This window comes from Diospyros lotus, chromosome 6 (genome assembly GCF_014633365.1).
Source record: "Diospyros lotus cultivar Yz01 chromosome 6, ASM1463336v1, whole genome shotgun sequence".
In the NCBI taxonomy this organism is placed as follows: Eukaryota; Viridiplantae; Streptophyta; class Magnoliopsida; order Ericales; family Ebenaceae; genus Diospyros; species Diospyros lotus.
The window spans coordinates 13,071,319-13,090,435 of record NC_068343.1 but is presented as its reverse complement, the minus strand read 5'-3'; the positions used below and the strand labels follow the sequence as shown (position 1 = coordinate 13,090,435).

Below are 19,117 nucleotides of genomic sequence, written 5' to 3'. Positions count from 1 at the left end.
TTAAATTGAGCCCTGATTTTTGATGATATTGCCAGAATTGATACTTTGAAAAAAAAGAAAGAAATGCGAAAAAATTGAAAACCAAAGTAAATTTCATTATTGTGGTGGAAAGCTTAAATTAAAGAAAAGCATCTTGAAATGTTAAAAATATTTTAATATTTTATAGGTACCCCTGGCAATTTTAAAAAATAAAGGATTAACACGTGAAAAATATAAAATATAGAGATATATACTGTGTCATTTAATTTGTTTCACATCGATTTTTTTTAAATTAAAAGGTATTTTGTTCTTTTACTATCATTAAAAAAATAATGTCATTATCTTAATAAATGAAATTAATATTTTAAGAATAAAATTATAATTATAACGAATTGTTTGTTGTTCATTTGATAAGGTTGATAGCATTATAATTTTTAAAACTCAATAATATGAACTATAATTTAGTAAAGAAATTGAAAGTTATAGTTATTGTGATCATAACCTAGAGAGATTTTTGACTAAAAAATAGATCTTAAGTATAATAATAACCTAGAGAAATTTTAATTAACTTAAGCCTATTTTACATACATAAAAATTTATCGTAATATATCAAAAAGGGGAGATTTAGCGGAAACGAGTACATAGTTGAGGGATCCAAATGCAATTAACCCCAAATCAACTATACGAGCAAGCGTGCTCCTCTCTCTAGACGCAGAGTCTGAACGCAGAAAGTATTCGGTCTCTCTCTACATATACACACACGTGCGCGTACAAGTATATATGAACGAGCGAAGATAAGAGAAAATGGCGCAACGCAGCCACTGATTTTGGGGGTTTGCGAAGCCGATCGAGCCAATCAATCAGTTGCTTCATAAACCCGTGATTACTATTTTCCAGGCACGTTGTGTTTTTGATCTTATTCATTCACCAAAATTTACGTTCTAGGGCTTTGCTGTATTGTATTATGAATTTTGTTCAATTTGGGTCCCTAATCTGGTTTTGGTGTTCAATCTAAGTTCTTCAGACCATCGCTTTCCATTAGCCCTCTGCTATACAGATTTGGTTGGTTTCCGAGGTTAGGTTGTCTCTATTGCAAGATCATGTACTACGTTTTTTTTTCGTTTTAAACGTTTTCCCTTTGATCCTCTTTGATAATCCATGATTTTTATTGATATCGAGGCAAAAATGTTCATAAATTTCAGTGCGCTTTTGTGGAAAAATTTAATTTTTGTCTCCACCACAGCCAAAATTGCTTGTTTCCTCGTGTTAATTTTGGATGAATGAGTTGATTTTAATCTGGCCACTGATTTGGGTTTGTGAAAACCTCTTTGGAAAGTAGGGGTAGGCTGCGCAGAAAACAAGTCCCCCCCATCCCAAATTGCATAAGAGGACAAGTTAATTTGTAATCTGCTTTGAGGTACACTAATCAATTGTGTTCATTTAATCTTGAGTAAGTTTACCAGTTAGCAACCTTGAATTGATAAAAAAAAGGAAAAAGAGAAAAAAAAAGCAGAAAGCTTTCGGCACAATTTTTATATAATATTTGATTATATGCTAATAACCATGTCTTTACAGGATGTCCCCAGAGCATGACATTTTGCAAGAGTCGGGTGAGGGTTGTCTTTGTACATGACCTGCCCTTTACTTTGCAAGGAAGCTATTCCTATAACTTGAACCTGTGAAGAGACTTTCCTTCCTAATGACTATGTTCTTAGTAAATTATATTCCTTGTGCTGGTTCTTGGATTAGTTTTTGGGTAAACATGTGCGGATGAGTACACGGATCTCTCTCTTCTTTTTCTTCTTCCTTTTTTTTTTGGGCTGATTAGCACATGAATCTTTCATTCTTACTGTCAAGAGTGTCCTTTTTTTTTACTCTACTTACTTTATGTGTCATGGCATAAGTGGGGTGTTTTAAGGTGCTTGCTTATCATCTTGGTTGCTCCATCTGCATTGTTGATTTTTTGAGCAATATTATTCATTATTTTATCAATGTTCTACACTCATTGAACAAGTATTGTGAATGCAGCCTTCTTGTTCTAAACTGACAGTTTCTCAGCATGAGTTCTTCTTTCTAAGTATAAATTGGTGACCGTGGAAGACTTTGTATCTTCTAGAAAAGGGTCGCATGCTTTGTTTGAATAGCACTATTTTGCTCATAACATAGCAATGATGTGGCTGGGAAGGAAAATTGTTTTCACTTTTTCATTGATTTTTCTTATCTGGTCACCGATATTTTTAGACATAGCAGTAGATATTTTGGAAAATATTATTCTAGGCGAAAATATAGGAAGTAGCATTATTTCTTTGCTTATTTCCTAATCTCTTTTTTACCTTTTAGGTAAACCTTTAGCTATTAGGTTTCATTAGAATCATAATTAGATTGGGATTATGTCTATTAATTGTCTATATATGGTTGTTTAGGATGCAACTGAAAGCAGACTTTGATTATTAATTTTGATATTGAGATGAGTTTGATTAAGTTTTAGTTTGTTCTTGTGTTGTTCTTTTTTATTCTGGATCAATTGGTATCAGAATTGACATTCCTGTCCTTCACACCTGCAAAAAAACCCAACTTTCTCCAGTTCGATGATCTTTCCAGCACCTGCAAGCAACAATCATAATCATCAACCCATAGCAGCAGCAATAGCGCATCACAACCATCAGTCTGTCAACCAACCACAATCAATTGAGCAATTGCAAACCATCATGAACCTTCACATCACATAATAGTGAAAACCCATCATAAACTTTCGTTGAAAATCCATTATAGACCTTCAAACAAAGCATCGGATACCTTCCAAAGTTGTGACTGAAGTAGTTGGAAACTCTAGCCAACTCAGTTTGGAGCCTAGCGACACTCTCATCAAAGATCTCGCAGCAAGTAAAGGTCCTTACTGAAGTCTTTGAAGCTTCTTGACCAGCATTGGGAGCCCTCACAGCCCCTTACAAAGTTTTTGAAGTTGAACGCCATTGCGAAGAACCAATCAAAGGCCATTGCAACAACTTCTGGTTGGTTTTGCGCTCTTCAATTGCCGCCAGAAACTCTTGCTGGCACCGTCGACCCAAGTCACACCTTTGCTTGAGGTCAAGGAGTGTCACTGCAACCCCTTGCTGAAACTCCTAGAACGTTCAACCAATTTCCACTAGTAAGCCATTTGTCCAATTCTAGATTACCGGATTGCCCTTGTTTGTCCAATTTCAAAACCCGAGCTAATTTGCTTTGACCAAGAAACCCATTAACCCAATTGCCCAGTCTCCCATTCAGCCCCTTTTAGTTTAACCAAAGCCTAATTACTTCTAACCCAATTTTTCCCTGAACCCAAGCCCAAGTTCCTACAAGCCCAAACCCACAAAAAATCAAATTTATGATCATCAAGAAATAGGTTGCTTCTTTACTTTTTTTGATTTAATTTTCTATTATCTAAATTGTTGTTAATTTAATTTGTGTGTTTAGAATATCATGGACCTTTATATTGCCTTATCCATGAAGCCCAACATGTCAAATCCTTCTTCCCAAATAATAGCCCAGATATATAAAAATATTCAATCAATACAGGACCCAACCAGTTAGACTAGATGAATCAAGATTCACAAGCCCATAATAGAGATGATTATTCACCTATAGTCCATACCTCCTCAATGAACAAGAAGTCTATGCTACGTCCTCTTTCACCTAGTATGTTGCCCCTTAATTGTTAAGTGACAACCACACTATTCTAACTGGGTGCTGGGTGCTTTTTCTTATTTTCTTTTCTTTGTTTTTCCTTATATGATGAAGCACGAATCCACTCTCTTCAATCGAGTGAGTAGTAAACTGGGCTACTTTAAGAAATATTGTGACCAGAAAATCAAAGAGGTAGTAGAACAGAAATTTCAAATTCCTAACTTAGATAGCCTAAGAAGGAGGTAATAAAAGAAATGTTATGGCAATTGTGGAAATTCCTGAGGAACCTCATATAGAAATTTGTTTGGTAATTGAAGAATCTAATGATATTGTCCCTGAGGAATTCCTGAAACTCCTTTTCCCTTTGCCCATTCTTCAACTTCCTGTTGATGTTGTTTTACAAGTGATTCTTCCTCTTAGTAAACCAACCTCTTGTTGACCTATTCATTAAACTTGCTCCAGAGTCTAAGATTCCATTACAGCTATCTTCACTATGCAAGCAAATATAAAAATTTGACATTTTTTTTTTTTAAATTTTAGGAGAATGTTCTTTACTAGGTATGGATGGATCCAATGTTTTGTTATTCATTAGGCGAATCCTCTAGTTGGAAAATGTTATTCTTTGTTTGTTTCCTAATTTCTTTTGTTTATGTTTTAAGTAAACCTTTAACTGTTAGGTTTCATCAAAATCCTAATTGGAGTATATGTATGTCCATTAGATGCCTATATGTAGTTATTTAGGATGTAATTGAAAAGAGACTTTGATTATTGATTTTGATATTGAGATATTGAGTTGAGTTTTTGATTGTTTTCTTCCCTTTGGTTCTGCATCAAATTATCCTAAACTCAATTAAATATATCATTGTTAAAATCAATAATCAAAATTTGCTTCCAATTACATCCTAAAGAATCAATAAAAAAAATTACATCCCAAAACACTAGTAGACATAATGCACCTCTAATTAGGATTCTAATGAAACCTAATAGCTAAAGGTTTACCTAAAAGATAAAAAGAGATTTTAATGAATAAAAGAAATTAGGAAATAAACAAAGGATTGATGTTAAATCCTATATTCCTCGTGGAATAATATTTTTCAAAATCCTAAGTATCCGCTTCTATGTCCTACATCAATCTCCCTAATGGGAGAAAACTTGTCCTCGAGTTTTGTGCATCTACCTGCTCAATCTTGAATGGATAAGAAAACATTGAATCTATCCATCCCTACAAGAATGTTCTGCTCACATGAAATAATGTCAAATTTATATTTTTGTGCATAGTAGAAAAGTACGTGTTATGGGATCTTAGACTTTGGTGTAGGTTCAAGAATGGGTCAACGAGTGGTTAAGTGGAGGAAGGATCACTTGTGAAACATCAATGGGAAGTTGAAGAATGGAAAAAAAGGGAATGGAGTTTTGGTAATTTTTTAGGGACAATATTGTTGGAACTTTCAATTATCAGACAAAGTTCTTTATGACATTTCTTAGAAATTTCCTTAACTTCCATAACAATCTCTTCCGTTATCTCTGGCTTAGGTTCATTGTGGTTAGGAATTTGAAATTCCTGTTATTCTATTACGCTTTTGATTTTTTGGTCCAACCTTCTTGAAGTTGTCTAATTTATCACTATTGGGGTTTTGAGCTTCTTGTTTTGGGTGCTTTTTCCTATTTACTCTTCTTTCTTCTCATATATCATGAGGCACAAATGCACACTTTAGTCAAGTGAGTAGTAAACCCATATAACATTGTTGTTGCAACTCAATAATTGAGGGCATACTGGATTAGGGAGGACCTAGCATGGATTTCTGGTTCTTGGAGAAGGTTTGGAGTGTTCTAAAACGCACTAGACGCTATTCGGGAGTTAGCTCGGGGCCTAGCGCCTAGGCCACTTATGCAGAACTAGAAAATATGCTTGGAGTAATGATAAAGAATAACTTAAAATACATAACAATATAATACTTATAGAAATTAGCTTAGAGAAATATTTATCAAAATTTTTATTTTATTTTTTTCATTATTTTCTAAATACCTTTCTCTCTCTCCCCGGTACTCGAACGCCCCATTTCAACCTTCTCATTCTCTCTCTCTCAATCCTGCATCCGCGGACCACCGTCGCCCACCTCGCCAACGCCGATCGGACCGTCGTCCCCCCGCCAACGCTGCTCAGACCACCGTCGCTCCCACCCGACCGGCTACAGAAACCCGCCGCCACGAGAGAGAAATCGAAGAGACGATTGGCGGCGGTGGCAGCAGTGACGAGAGTGAGAAATCGGGGCCAAGGGAAAATACCGAACGCAAATCCAAACACACAAATTGGAGCCAAGAGAAAAATCAAGGCCAAGGTAAGTTTGTAAGTCTTCGAAAATCAGGCAACCCAGGCTGCTAGGCGTCGATTGGGCCCGATCAAATCGGGCCTAGCGCCTAGGGTGCCAATTTGCCTGTATTCACAGTGGCCGCGTAGGCCGCCTTTTAGAACACATAGGTGAATAGTTACCCCTATTATGGGCTTATTAATCTTGATTCATCTGGTTTAATTGGTCTTATATGTATTGAAGGTTTTGATATATCCGGGCTTATTGGTGGGGAAGATGGGTTTAACATGTTGGCCTTCATGGCTAAGGAGGGAAATATAATCCATGATATTTCTAAGCACACAAATTAAATGAATATTACTTTAGAAAACAAAAAATTTAAACAAAAGAAGGAAGCGGCCTATTTTCTTGATGATGATGAATCTATTTTTCATGGGATTGGACTTGCAGGAACTTGGGCTTGGGTTAAGGGAAAAATTGTTTCTAAGGAATTAGGCTTGGGTTAAATCAAAATGGGGGCTGAATGGTAGGAATGGGTAATTTTCTCAGTTAAAGCAGATTTCTGGTTAATTGGGTTGGTGCAATTAAAATTGGGCAAACAAAGGGCAATCAGTTAATCTGTAATTGGATGAATGGTTTGTTGGTAAAAATTGGTTAAAGGTTTTGAAACTTTAGCGAAGGTCCATAACCTCAAGTGAAGATGCAAGTGAAACTTTGGTCATTGACATTAGTGAGAGCTTCGACGGTTGAAGGGAGCAAACCAACTAGAAGGTGTTGTTATGATGTTCAACTTCAACAACTTCAGTTAGGACCTTTACTTGCTACATGATATTTGGAGAGAGTGTCACTAGGCTTCTAAAAAAGTCGGCTAGGGTTTTAACTACTTCAATCACAATTTTGGAAGCTTCTGATGCTCTGTCCAATGGCCTTCAATGGATTTTCAGTGAAAGTTCCTGATGGGTTTTCACTGTTGCATTGTGAAGGTTGATGATAGTGCGTAATGGTTCAATGGATTGTGGGTGGTTGACATAATGATGTAATGCATTGCTGCTGTTATAGGTTGATGATAACGGTGGTTTTATGGAAAGATGATCAAATTGGAGAAAGTTGGGATTTTGGAGATGTGAAGGATAGGAATTTCGGCTATGATACCAATTGATGCAGGATTAAGAGGAGGAACAAACTAAACTCAATATCTCAATATCTAACAAAGTAGAGAAGAGAGACAAAATATAATAGCCTCATCGATCATTCCATTAATTAGATCTTGACCTTTAAATAGTAGCCCTAAAACTAATACATCAATATTACAAAAATGCCATTATTTAACAACAACAACTGGAAAAGAAATAACAGAAAAAACAAAATACAAACTAACAACTAAATTGCTAATATACAAAGCTCCAAAGTAAAATACAATGAATTAAAACCCCAAATACTCTATTACGCCCCCTCAAGATGGACCATGAGGATTGAGGATGGCCATCTTGGACAATAATGGAGAAAGCTGGGAACGAGGCAAAACCTTAGTAAACATATCTACCAGCTGATGGTGAGACCGAATAGGGAGAAGCTTGACTTGACCAGCTAAGACCTTGTCACGAACAAAATGGTAGTCAAGCTCTATATGCTTGGTGCGTTCATGGAAGACCAGATTAGTAGCAATATGGACACCAGCTTGATTATCACAAAATAGGAGAGCATGAAAAGAAACAGAAACCTGGAAATCCAACGAGAGCTGGGTAATCCAAGTGAGTTCACTAGCAGTGGCAGTCAAGGCACAATACTTAGCTTCAGCTGAGGAACGAGATACAATAGCTTGCTTTTTAGAATGCCTAGATACCAAACAATCATCAAGAAACACAATAACCCGTGATTCAACGCTGGGTATCTAAACAAGAAGCCCTGTCGGCATCTGAGAAAGCCCAAAGCTGCATAGAGGATGTTGCTGGAAAAAATAAACCCTAGCTAGGGGTAGCCTCAAGGTATTGCAGCAGGTGATAAATAGAATCAAGATGGGATTTCCGAGGACTAAAGACAAACTGACTGAGTTTGTGAACCGCAAAAGTAATATCCGGCCGTGAAATGGTAAGATATAGCAACACGATAAAGGGAAGGATCCTCAAGCAAATCACCATCAAAAGCACTAAGTTTCAGATTAGGTATCATAGGTAGAGAAACATGCTTACTATCCCAGAGACCTGAATCTTCCAACAATTGCAACGCATAATGTCGCTAAGAAAAAAATATACCCTTTTCAGATTGAGCAATCTTTAAGCCAAGAAAATATCTCAATTTTTCAAGATCCTTAAGTTTGAATTGGCTGTGGAGAAACAACTTAAGATCATTTATAGCTGTAAGATTAGGGCTTGTAAGGATCATATCATCCACATACACCAAAAGAGCCACAAAAGAAGAGCCTATGCCCTTAGTAAACAATGAATAATTAGATTTGGATTGTACAAAACCAAATTGAAGGAGGGCATTGGAAAATTTGGAAAACCACGGTCTTGAAGTCTGTTTTAAACCATAAATTGATTTATGTAACTAGCAAACTAATTTCTCCCCTTTTGAACCAACCGGGACTAGAGGCCTATATCCAAGAGGCAATTCTATATACACTTTTTCGAAAAGATCCCCATTAAGGAAAAACGTTGTTCACATCTAATTGTACAAAAGACCACCTATTCATAGCAGCAAAAGCCAACAAAATTTTCACAATGACCAACTTTGCTACTGGAGAAAAAGTGTCTACAAAATCCAAGCCTTCTTGTTGGGTATATCTTTTTGCAACCAAGCGAGCGTTGTGTCTCTCTATAGACCCATTAGACTTGTATTTTATTTTATAAACCCATTTACACCCAATGGCATGCTTGTGAGGAGGCAAAGAAGTGATTGTCCAAGTGTGGTTGAGATGCATAGCATCTAATTCAGCTTTCATGGCATCTCTCCAATGGGCATGGTGAATAGCTTGATGATAGAATTGAGGCTCAAAATCAGCTGATACTTGAAGGAGAAACGAGCTATGAGCAGGAGAAAAATTTGAATAAGAAAGATATTGAGACAAGGGATAAGGACTGTTGGTTAAAGGAGGTGTCTTGTGAGAGTGAAGGCTACAATGAAAATCCTGAAGGTATGTAGGAGGTCTAACCACCCTAGTAGACTTGCGAACATGAATTACAGGAGTAGGATTAGGCAAAGAAGTGGGACTAGCAACATGGAAAGAGGATCGATTGTAGGAAAATTTGAAGAAACAGCGAGCAATGGAGCATGAGAAGAAGGCAAGTCAGTAGCTGGAATTGGGAGCACCAAATCAGGAAAGGGGTCAACCACTTCATAAGGAGGAGTGACAGAATGAAAAAGGAAAATGTGCTATTGAAATTGCACATCTCGGGAAATGAAGATGGATTTGGTGTGAAGATCATAAAGTTTGTAACCTTTAATATTTGGAGGATAACCAAGAAAAATGCAAGCACTGGCCCTAGGATGAAATTTTGATCTATGAGAATACAATGTGGAAGCAAAACAAAGACTATCAAACACTTGAAGAGAGGCATAATCTACTGGTGACTAATATAACAGTTGATAAGGTGTTTTGGAAAGCAAGAGAGGAGAAGGGGTTCTATTTATCAAGAAAGTGGCAGTGAGAATGCAATCATCCCAGAACTGAATAGGACCCCTAGATTGAAAAAAAAGTGCTCGTGCCACATTTAATAGATGTTGATGTTTCCTTTCAACTATTGAGTTTTGTTCAGGCCTCTCAACACATGAAAACTGGTGTATAGCTCCTTTAGAGGCAAAATAATCGGCAAATTTAAGTTCAGGGGCATTGTCTGACCTAAACCTTTTAATGACCTTATTGAATTGAGTCTCAACCAAAGGAAAAAACTTAGGGATAATGTCCTTAGCTTTTGTATCTCATGCAATCATCAACTAAAGTCAAGAAATATTTATATCCAGCATAGGTAGGCACATGATAGGGACCCTAAGTGTCACAATGAATGAATCAAATCAAAAGCATTGTGTGATAGATGATTATGAGATAAAAGACAGTCTCCTTTGTTTAGCCAAGAGACAAATAGAACAGAAATCCTGATCAGTATTATTGAATTGAAGTTGAGACTTTATTGAATCCAATCTTTTGAAAGAAAGATGCCCTAGCCTCTTATGCCAAGTAGTCTTACTAACATGAGCTACTATGGCTACAAGAATCCCAAGATCTACTACACCACAAAAGGCATCCAAGACATATAATCCATCAATCAACTCAGCCTTGCCAATCATTTTCGAAGTGTGTGTATCCTGTATTGTACAGGCATGAGAGGTAAAATTGACTCATGGAATTTTGCCTTACTAACGCACTCACTGGAATGAGGTTGAACTTAAAATGAGGCACATATAGAACATTGTCCAACACTATATGTGAAGTAAGCTTAACACAACCCATATATTGAACTAAAATCCGTGTGTGGTTAGGTAAAGTAACATAAGCATCTCGAATAGGCTTCAACTCAACAAAAGATGCATGATTAGAACACATGACTTGTGGCTCCAGAGTCCAACACCCAATGATTAGGATTACTAAGCAATGAACTGATATTAATAGAAAGACAAGTACTTAATGCCTGACCAAAAGAAGAAGGGGCATCAGGAGGAGTAGATTCAGCATTTGCTTGCTTGATAACCGAGAGGTGAGAGCTCAGCATGCTCAAAAGACTCTGATATAGCAGTGGACTCAGGGACTGCATAAATCCTTCTACTTCTTGAGTTTGAGAGGAGCTAGAGATAGATCCTGACACTTGACTCACAACAAAATTTTTAGTATGATTATTAATAGTCATTTGTCCAGAATTATTTCCCCTTTGTCTAGGCTTATACCCGGGAGGATATCTATGAAGTTTGTAGCACTTATCTATGGTATGTCCAGTAAACCCGTAATGAGTACAGAAAGACCTCTCCCTCTTTTGATTTTTACCCTGACTAGGCCTATTTGTGTCATTCTTGATCAGAATTAGCAAATGCATTATGTATATTCCTTTGGTTCTCCTCTTGTGTAATCAGGGAAAAAACCTTATTGATAGGTGGGATAGGATCCATCAACAGTAATTGTCCTCGAACTTGAGAATAAGTATCATTTAAACTCATGAGGAAAGACATAACATACTCAGTGTGATAGTATTCAACTAAGGACTTCAAACCACCACATGTACATTTTCCACATGAACAAGTTGGCCTATAGCTGCTAAGTTCATCCCAAATGACCTTTAATTTGGTAAAATAGGCACTTATTGATAACTGTCCTTGTAAGTTTGTCAATTCTCTCCTAAGTTGGAAGATTCGAGGACCATTAGCTTGTCAATATCTTTCTTTTAAATCATTTCATATGCTATAAGCAAAATCAGAAAAAATAACACTTGTCAAGATTTCTTTAGAGACAAAATTCAATATCCATGAAATCACGATATTATTGTTCCGAATCCAAGAACTGAGAAGCGGATCATCACCTAATAGCTGAGAAATCAAGCCATTTACAAACCCTAGTTTGTTTTTTACCGAGAATGTGATGACCATGGCGTGGCTCCAAGACGAGTAGTTGTCTCCCGTCAAAGGTTGCAACACCAGCAATAGTCTAGGGTTGTCAGAGTGGTGCAAATAGTAGGGGCTCGAGACATCATCTTTGGCAGAGTTGCTCATTGACCGAGAAGATATTTCTGGAAACATATTTGCATAGAACAAGTATGGACAATTGAGGAAGAAAAAAAAGAAATTAATAGCAGGAGATTGCCACAGAGAGAGATCGATTTGCAGATCTCCGATCAAAAGAGATCGCGATCACAAAAAAGAAGAAACTTTGAACAACGGAGATTCACAACACCAAACAACGAAGATTCAATTGAAGAGAGGAAACGTACCTAAGGCTCATCGAAGATCAATGGAGAAGGAACCGTGATCGACGAAGACGGAATCGCAAACCTAGGGTTTTAGAAGTGCTCTGATACCATAACAAAATAGAGAAGAGAGACAAAATATAATAGCCTCATTGATCATTCCATTAATTGGATTTCGGCCTTTAAATAGTAGCTCTAAAACTAATACATCAATATTACAAAAACACCATTGTTCAACAACAACAACTGGAAAAGAAATAACAAAAAAAACAAAATACAAACTAACAACTAAATTGCTAATATACAAAGCTCCAAAGTAAAATACAATGAATTAAAACCCCAAATACTTTGTTAATATCAAAATTAACAATCAACTTTTATTTTCAATTACATCCCAAACAACTATTCATAGGTAGTTAATAGACATAATCCTACTCTAATTAAGATTCTAATAGACATAATGCCAATCTAATTAGGATTTTAATGAAACCTAACAGCTAAAGGGTTACCTTAAAAACTTTTCTGAGCCAAAAGAAAAAGGTTTACCTATGAGATAAACTAAAGGAATTAGTAAACAAAAGGAATTAGGAAATAACAAAGAACTAATTCTAATTTCTATATTTTTTCCCTAGAATAATATTTTCCAAAATATCTTCTTCTATGTCCTACATGAATGTGGTTCCTTGCAAAATCAACTTGTGGGGCGTTCTCTGTCATATTTTTTTTCTAATTCCTTATAATTAAATCTTCCTCTTTTGCTTGGTCAACCAAATTATTAGATCAATTAAATCGTTTGAATTGGTTTCTAATATCCGCTTCAAATCTGTAGAGATTGTACCATGACATGGATGGTATGTACTTTGTACGTTTACTTGGGGAAATTTCTTCCGATTTGATGTGGGCTCAAGCTGACTATAGTGGATCACTGTTGGTTTACAAAACATAGGGGCAGTTTGTTTATCTTCTTACATTTTCTTTTTGCGTGGGAGGTGATGTTGGTGTTCCCTTATTTAGTACTTAGGCCACATCCTAAAACATACCCTCTTGCAATTGATCTACTATTGCTCTCATCTATAATTTAATCTTATTAAGAGCTGTTGACACATTGGTCTAATTGTTAATTCCTGTATAACCACTAGGTTGGATCTGCCTCTTCCAACTTCTTTAGTGAAAATGAAATTGGACCTTTTGGTATGGCTTGAAAGGGAATGTGATCCATATAGGGTATGGAGATAATAGTGATGTGATGCAGGGTTTTTCTTTCTTGCACTCCGACTTGTCCCTTTTCTTTTTCCTTTGTGGTATATTCTTTCTTTGTCACTTTTTTTTTTCCTTTCAATTTGACACCTTTTGTTATTTCCATGTCATACTTAGATTTCGATCGTGTTTATGTGAATGACTTTATATATTGTAATATGAGCTTCTAAAATGTTTTGCAAATGATTCTTATGAGCCATATTGGTGTTCATTTTTATTTTTATTTTTTGGGGTTTGATATTTTGATCAGAACAATGTGCTGTTTCTTCCATGTGCCTTGTAATTAATCTGTTGTGTTTGTATGCCAATAATGTGGTCATCATTGAAAATTCTTCTACTTGCCTTTGTTGTACATTTCTCATTACGTGCTTTCTTACTGCTTCTCTTCCACGTTTTCTCATACTTCTGTATGTTTATGTCCATGCTGGTATTCTGCATTAAAGGAATGCAAGATCGAAGTATGTTACTACCCGAGGAAACTTCAGTTCCCAAGTCACGAAAAAAGAAACCCTCAACCCAAAAGTCTTCCATGTTTCAACAAGGGAATAATGTGAAAGGATTTCAAGAAATGCTGCCGCCTCTTCCAGCTCAAACAGGAAAAAAAACCTCCAAAAGAGGGTTGAAGAATGAAGTTTCTCCATTGTTCCAACGCCCTGAGACCTCACCTTCAGATTCATTGCCGGATTCATCCTCATCTGGAAATGAGTACCGAGCACTGAGACGAAAATATTTGCTGCTAGAAGAAGAAAGCTTTGGTTTGGGGAGAGAGTTGAGAGAAGTTGAAGATGAGGTCAAAACCCTTGAACAGGAGAAGCTTGCACTCTTAGATGAGCTTGTCGTGCTAGAAGGCCTAATTGATCCTTCAGAGTTACGGTCCCAGGGCCAGCGTCTACCGTAGACCCCACCCCATGTTAACGTGAATGCATGGATGTTTGTGAAATATGTTAATAGCCAAGTTCTATACAACCATAAGAGGTTGGATCCTTGCGTGGTAATTGCCCATTATCAAGTTTTCGCCAGTTTGTGCACTTGTGTATGTAGGAGCTCTCCTTTCTAAAATGCTTGTACTAGAAAGTCCTTGTAATCGTTTACACAGACAGTATCATTAAGGAGAACAAAACATTCAGCAATAACACAGAGAAAAAGAAAATAATGAATTTGGTTATATATTGTTTTGTATGAAGGTTTTCTTAAACAAATGAGAGTAGTTGCATTGCTACCCAGCTGAAATTAAGTATTTTCAACTCTCAATGACAGCTGTGTGGAATTTTCATCCCCATGTTTGCAATATGTTTTCTAGTACAGGTGACATACTCAAAGCTTCAACAATTCAACCTCAGCCCTGTTATCTGAGTAACCCCATGTCAGATGGCGTGGCTCTGACTACCAGTGGGGTTGTGACCCGTGATTTTCTGTTCATCCATGTCAAGAATCCGAATGCATAGCCCTCTGAAGGAGCAGTTGCCTTAAATTTCACGCTGAAACTGATCTTTTGGCCGTATCTCCTGAAGACTAAAACCCTTGGCACAACTGTTACTTTGAATCCCCTGGGAGAGGAGACTGCAGCTCTGTAGTGGCTTCTTGGCTTCCCAACATTTGTCACGGTTCTGGTTACTGAGAAGCTGTGTTTGAGATTGGGCACGGTGATGGATGGATAGTTGAGGCTGGTTGCAGTTGCAAATGTTTGATCACAGGTGCTGTTGTCTCCTGTTACCAGATGCAGCATCTTCTCATTGTAGCCGATGGAGCAGAGGAAGGCTTTATAGTCTGCTGGCTTAGCATCATAGATGAGGCCGGGATCCAGGACTCTTGTTGGGTTCAGAAAACCAGCACCATAGTCGAATGCATTCCCCCTCCTCCCCTGTGGGGCAACCGTGATAGGTATGTGATTCTTGTCAAACACAGTGGCTGCATTTTGCAATCTCATAGGTTTCAGAAGAAGGTAGGAAAAGAGAAGCTCGAAAGCAGCAAAGATTTCTCAGGAACTCAAATAAATTAGACAAGAAAAACATTTGTAAAGATGATTTAGCATGTGCTGTGAGTGTTAAAACTTTACCAGTTGTCATGATTGCAGATTTGATTGCAGATGGAGACCATGAAGGGTGCACAGCTCTGATCAAGGCTGTGATTCCCGTCACGTGCGGGCAAGCCATGGAAGTGCCAGAGAGAATGTTGGAATGCTTTCTTCCGTTTGCTGGAGACCAGGCTGCCAGGATATTCAATCCAGGGGCTGTTACATCAGGCTGCAAGGAAGAACAAAGTCAGAGAAAGCAAAAGAAAATGCTAAAGATTGTTAAGAGTTCCCTACTGCTTTGTTCACACCTTCAGAATTCCTGGGGTCAAGGAATTTGGACCCTTGGAAGAAAATGCTGCTACTCTTGGAGCAGGATGAGATCCCAAGACAGTCCTTGCAGAGAAAATCCTAGACAATGGCTTCCTGTTCACAGTGGGAGAATAGCATCAGCTGCAGGGAAGACAAACAAGAAAACTGCTCCAAGATGTCAAGTGGGGAAGCAAACCTTGTCTGGTTTATGTAAGTCAGAATCTCATTTCCTGTACGTTTTCCAACAGTAGCTGCAGGGATCGTGAAAGGAATGGCAACATATCTATCTGCTTCATCTACAAGAATCATCCCAACTCCACCAGCTGCTTTAACAACCCGACTCTTCGCCAGCTTGGACTCTGTCGAACTCTCAGCATGCCGGCAAACCAGGACCTTCCCCCTGGCCTTTGTTCTATTCAATGAACTGTCCAAGCAGTAACTAGAGGTACATGTAGAAGAGAACAAAGTAACCTTAGATTTTTGCTTACTGCAAATATATCCGGAATATACTCACAAGCCAAGTACCTTTTGCTTCACCTGGATTGATAAGGAGTGAAGTACCCAGCATAGGCTTCAGAGGCAGAGATGATCCTTGCAGACCTTGGCATCTGAAGTAGACTCAGACTTTCACCCTATTCAGTCACAAACAAACAAACAAGGGTCTCAGCATCAATCCATGCCATGATTTTCTCTGACAAACTGGGGTTAAAACTTGAAATGTTGTTGTTTACCGTGAAGTTGGTGCCATCACCCAGCATGATTTCAGACACAAAATCCCGGTCTGTCGAGCTAGCAGCTACAGTGACCATCCAAGGAGCAAGATTTGTGGCAGATCCCTGGCTTCCTTCGTTTCCAGCCGAAGAAACCACCAAAACTCCATGGCTAGCAGCATGGAAAGACCCCACAGAGATGGCATCACTGAAATAATCTCCCTGAGGAGCATCAGGGCCCAGAGACACAGACAAAATATCAACCCCATCTCTAATAGCATCATCAAATGCAGCCAACAAATCAACATCATAGCAACCAGAGTCCCAGCATGTCTTGTATATTGCAATTCTGGCCATTGGTGCACCTCCTCTAGCTGCTCCGGCTGCTAACCCATCGTAGTTCATGTTTGTCACATAGCGGCCAGCTGCTATCGAGGCTGTGTGGGTGCCATGGCCAGAGCTATCCCTCGCTGATTTGAATGACACTGTCTTTGCTGGCTCTTCTTCGGCCTCATAGCCACTCAAATAATATCTCGCTCCTATTATCTTCCTGCATCATCAAAATTTTTATCTTGCTCTGGTTACTCGATCTCCAGGAAATCAGAAAGGGTTCTGAAAGTTTTTGGTGAAAAACCTGTTGCAAATGGAAGCATTGAATGCTACCCCTGGTTGGCATTGCCCCTTCCATCTGGATGGCACTGGAGGCATCCGGGCATCACTAAAACTTGGAGATTCAGGCCAAATTCCTGCTTAAATGAATCAGAATTTCATATAGAGATAGTTCAAGAAGAATCAAGTCGGCAATCCGATTAAACGAGGAACCCATAAAATCATAACTACTAAAAAGAAGTGTAAAGCCTTGAAAACCGTAAAGAGATTAGGCAAAAGATCTTTTTGCCACGAATAGCAATCAATCCTGATGGATTACACATCAGCTAGAAAGTAAATTCACCTCAAAAGAACAGGGCATTAAAGTCCCCAATGAGCTGAAAGTATATCATCTGACACCCATTGGTGTTTGCTCAGTTTTCTAATCTAATCCTAGGAAGAGCCACAAGTCATGTCCAACCGATGGAACTAATAAATGAAGGGAGCCCCACATCAATTGTTAGAAAGGGAGAGACCAACTAACCAGTATCAATGAAGCCCATGATCACATTCACTTGGTTCTTGGTGGAAAACCCTGGGATTTCCATGGTTTCTTCCCCAAGAAGACCCATGAAATCCCATGAATGAGTTGTGTGAAGCCTCCTTTTCTGATTGGGAAACACTGAGACCACTCCAGGCATCTCTGTCGATAGCGGAAACATTTGTTTTCAGATGCCACGGATGCAAATCAATAGAAACAGTGATGTATCTTAAGCATAAAAGAATAGATTGGAGGAAGCCATACTGGCAATTTCAGAAGCCTGGTTTTTAGTCAACTTAGCGGCAAAGCCTCTGAAGCCATGCCTGTAACTGTAAACATGAGACTCCTTGGCTTGTTCAGCTCTGTTTCAACAAACCCAATAAGAAGAAGAAGAATACGGAACTAAAATCAGAAAACACCACCACATAAGTGGAAACAATTTTTTTTTTTTTTAAAAAAAAAAAAAAAAAAGAGAAGAGGGAATTGGGTTTTTGAATTTGACCTTCCTCCATGAATATCTGTAAGTATTTGGTGGTTTTGCCTCAAAATCTGTTCAGGCCCATCACCTCCTCTGCTTCCCATATAAACCACATAGACCTGCACAGAGATCAGCTTGAAAACACTGCTTCCCATATGAACAAAACAAAGAGGAGGAATCAATAATCATCAATTCATATGATTGATTTCCATACCTTAGAAGCAAAACAGAGCCCAAGTCTGGCTAGAAAAACACAGAGAAAGAGACAGAGAGTAGCAACCCTAGCACGAGTGGTGTCTCTTGAAGAAGCCATTCCTAGCCCCAATTGCAAAGAGGAAGATGGCTTTTCTTATAGCCGAGGACGGAGAAGAAAAGGGTTTGAAAAGAAGTGGAAAATGGGAGAGATTGTCTCTGCTGATATATGCTATGGTAATGACATTCTACAGCCAAAAAGGTACAAAGATTCATGTATGTATGTATGTATGTATGTAGGGATGTATGCGCATATATGCATAGAATTCAATTGAACTTGAAGCCAAAAATTGCCCTACCCCCACCCACCAAAAAAAAAAGAAAAAAAAGAAATAGGAGAGTGGAAGATTGGCAGATGATGTTTCACTTTTTATGGAACTTTTATGGAGGAGCTGAGGAAAGGAGACGGCTCCTACACTCCAGCCATGACCGTTAAAAAAAAGTATTCCCTTTGATCAAATTATTTCATTTCAGAAGGAAGAATCAAAACATAAATAAAAAAGAGAAAAAAAAAATTATAAAGAAAGAAAAGGTAAGGTACACTCAAAATCCCCCATAATCTCCTGATGGAACTGGGGAATAACCCATCCAACTGCCTCTCTTTCATTTGCTACTATGTGTTCTTTGTCTTCTTGTGTCCTTCCCAATTATTATTTATCCGTCCATCATTTGCCTAATACAACCATACATGTATGATATGTACTCATGTACATTGTTGGGGTTATGGGGCCTAGCATTTTTTTTCTGTGCGCTCACGGTAATTGATAACTCCTCGGGGTTCACATCCTGATTCGTTGGCACCCAAAGAGTGCAGCCCCTCATGTTCATCCACCATTTAGTGTGGAGTTTTAGGCTGACAAGAGTTTAAAGAAATAAAATTGCGTTTCAGTTAATAGTTTAAGTTTTTGATGTGATGATAAACGCTTCATCTTAAAATTCTAAGCATGTCAATGTCATTTCACTCCTATTGCCACTTGCATACTCATCTTTCAAATCAGAGTCTAATGGTATCTTGCATTGGAGATACTCTTTTGAGTTAAAAACTTAACTCTGTTATTAATTCTTGTTAATTGGGTCCAATCAATGTTTCCTTTTTGTTGCTTGCACCATAAACCATGGAAGAACA

The 19,117-nt window shown here is 38.0% G+C and overlaps 2 protein-coding genes across 3 annotated transcripts; one reads left to right on the top strand and one right to left on the bottom strand.

Annotated features, from left to right (window-relative positions):
• Positions 1-695: 695 nt before the first annotated feature.
• On the top strand, positions 696-14,264 carry LOC127804125 (uncharacterized). Of its 2 annotated transcripts, none has more exons than XM_052340870.1 (3): positions 696-876; positions 1,555-1,589; positions 13,543-14,264. In XM_052340870.1, exons 2-3 carry the CDS (start codon positions 1,556-1,558, stop codon positions 13,995-13,997), a joined length of 489 nt encoding a protein of 162 aa, XP_052196830.1. In that variant the 5' UTR covers positions 696-876; position 1,555; the 3' UTR covers positions 13,998-14,264. The 2 variants fall into 2 exon arrangements, with proteins under 2 accessions (XP_052196830.1, XP_052196831.1); XM_052340871.1 differs by lacking the exon at positions 696-876 and adding an exon at positions 1,071-1,396.
• On the bottom strand, positions 14,247-18,346 carry LOC127804123 (subtilisin-like serine-protease S). Its single transcript, XM_052340869.1, has 11 exons — positions 17,954-18,346; positions 17,764-17,858; positions 17,526-17,623; positions 17,265-17,423; positions 16,767-16,878; positions 16,154-16,682; positions 15,960-16,054; positions 15,619-15,861; positions 15,422-15,536; positions 15,156-15,342; positions 14,247-15,007 (listed from the first exon to the last, which is right to left on the bottom strand). The coding sequence occupies exons 1-11, from the start codon at positions 18,050-18,052 to the stop codon at positions 14,445-14,447; spliced, it is 2,295 nt and encodes a 764-aa protein (XP_052196829.1). The 5' UTR covers positions 18,053-18,346; the 3' UTR covers positions 14,247-14,444.
• Between the last annotated feature and the right edge of the window lie 771 nt (positions 18,347-19,117).

Bases quoted from the DNA above. Each gene is read 5' to 3' on its own strand.
- LOC127804125 (XM_052340870.1), top strand. From the start codon at position 1,556: ATGTCCCCAGAGCATGACATTTTGCAAGAGTCGG. The intron at 1,590-13,542 runs GTGAGGGTTGTC...TCTGCATTAAAG, and splicing joins TGACATTTTGCAAGAGTCGG to GAATGCAAGATCGAAGTATG.
- LOC127804123 (XM_052340869.1), bottom strand. From the start codon at position 18,052: ATGGCTTCTTCAAGAGACACCACTCGTGCTAGGGTTGCTACTCTCTGT. The intron at 16,055-16,153 runs GTAAACAACAAC...GTGACTGAATAG, and splicing joins GTGATGGCACCAACTTCACG to GGTGAAAGTCTGAGTCTACT. The intron at 15,862-15,959 runs GTGAAGCAAAAG...ATGTACCTCTAG, and splicing joins TTCACTCCTTATCAATCCAG to TTACTGCTTGGACAGTTCAT.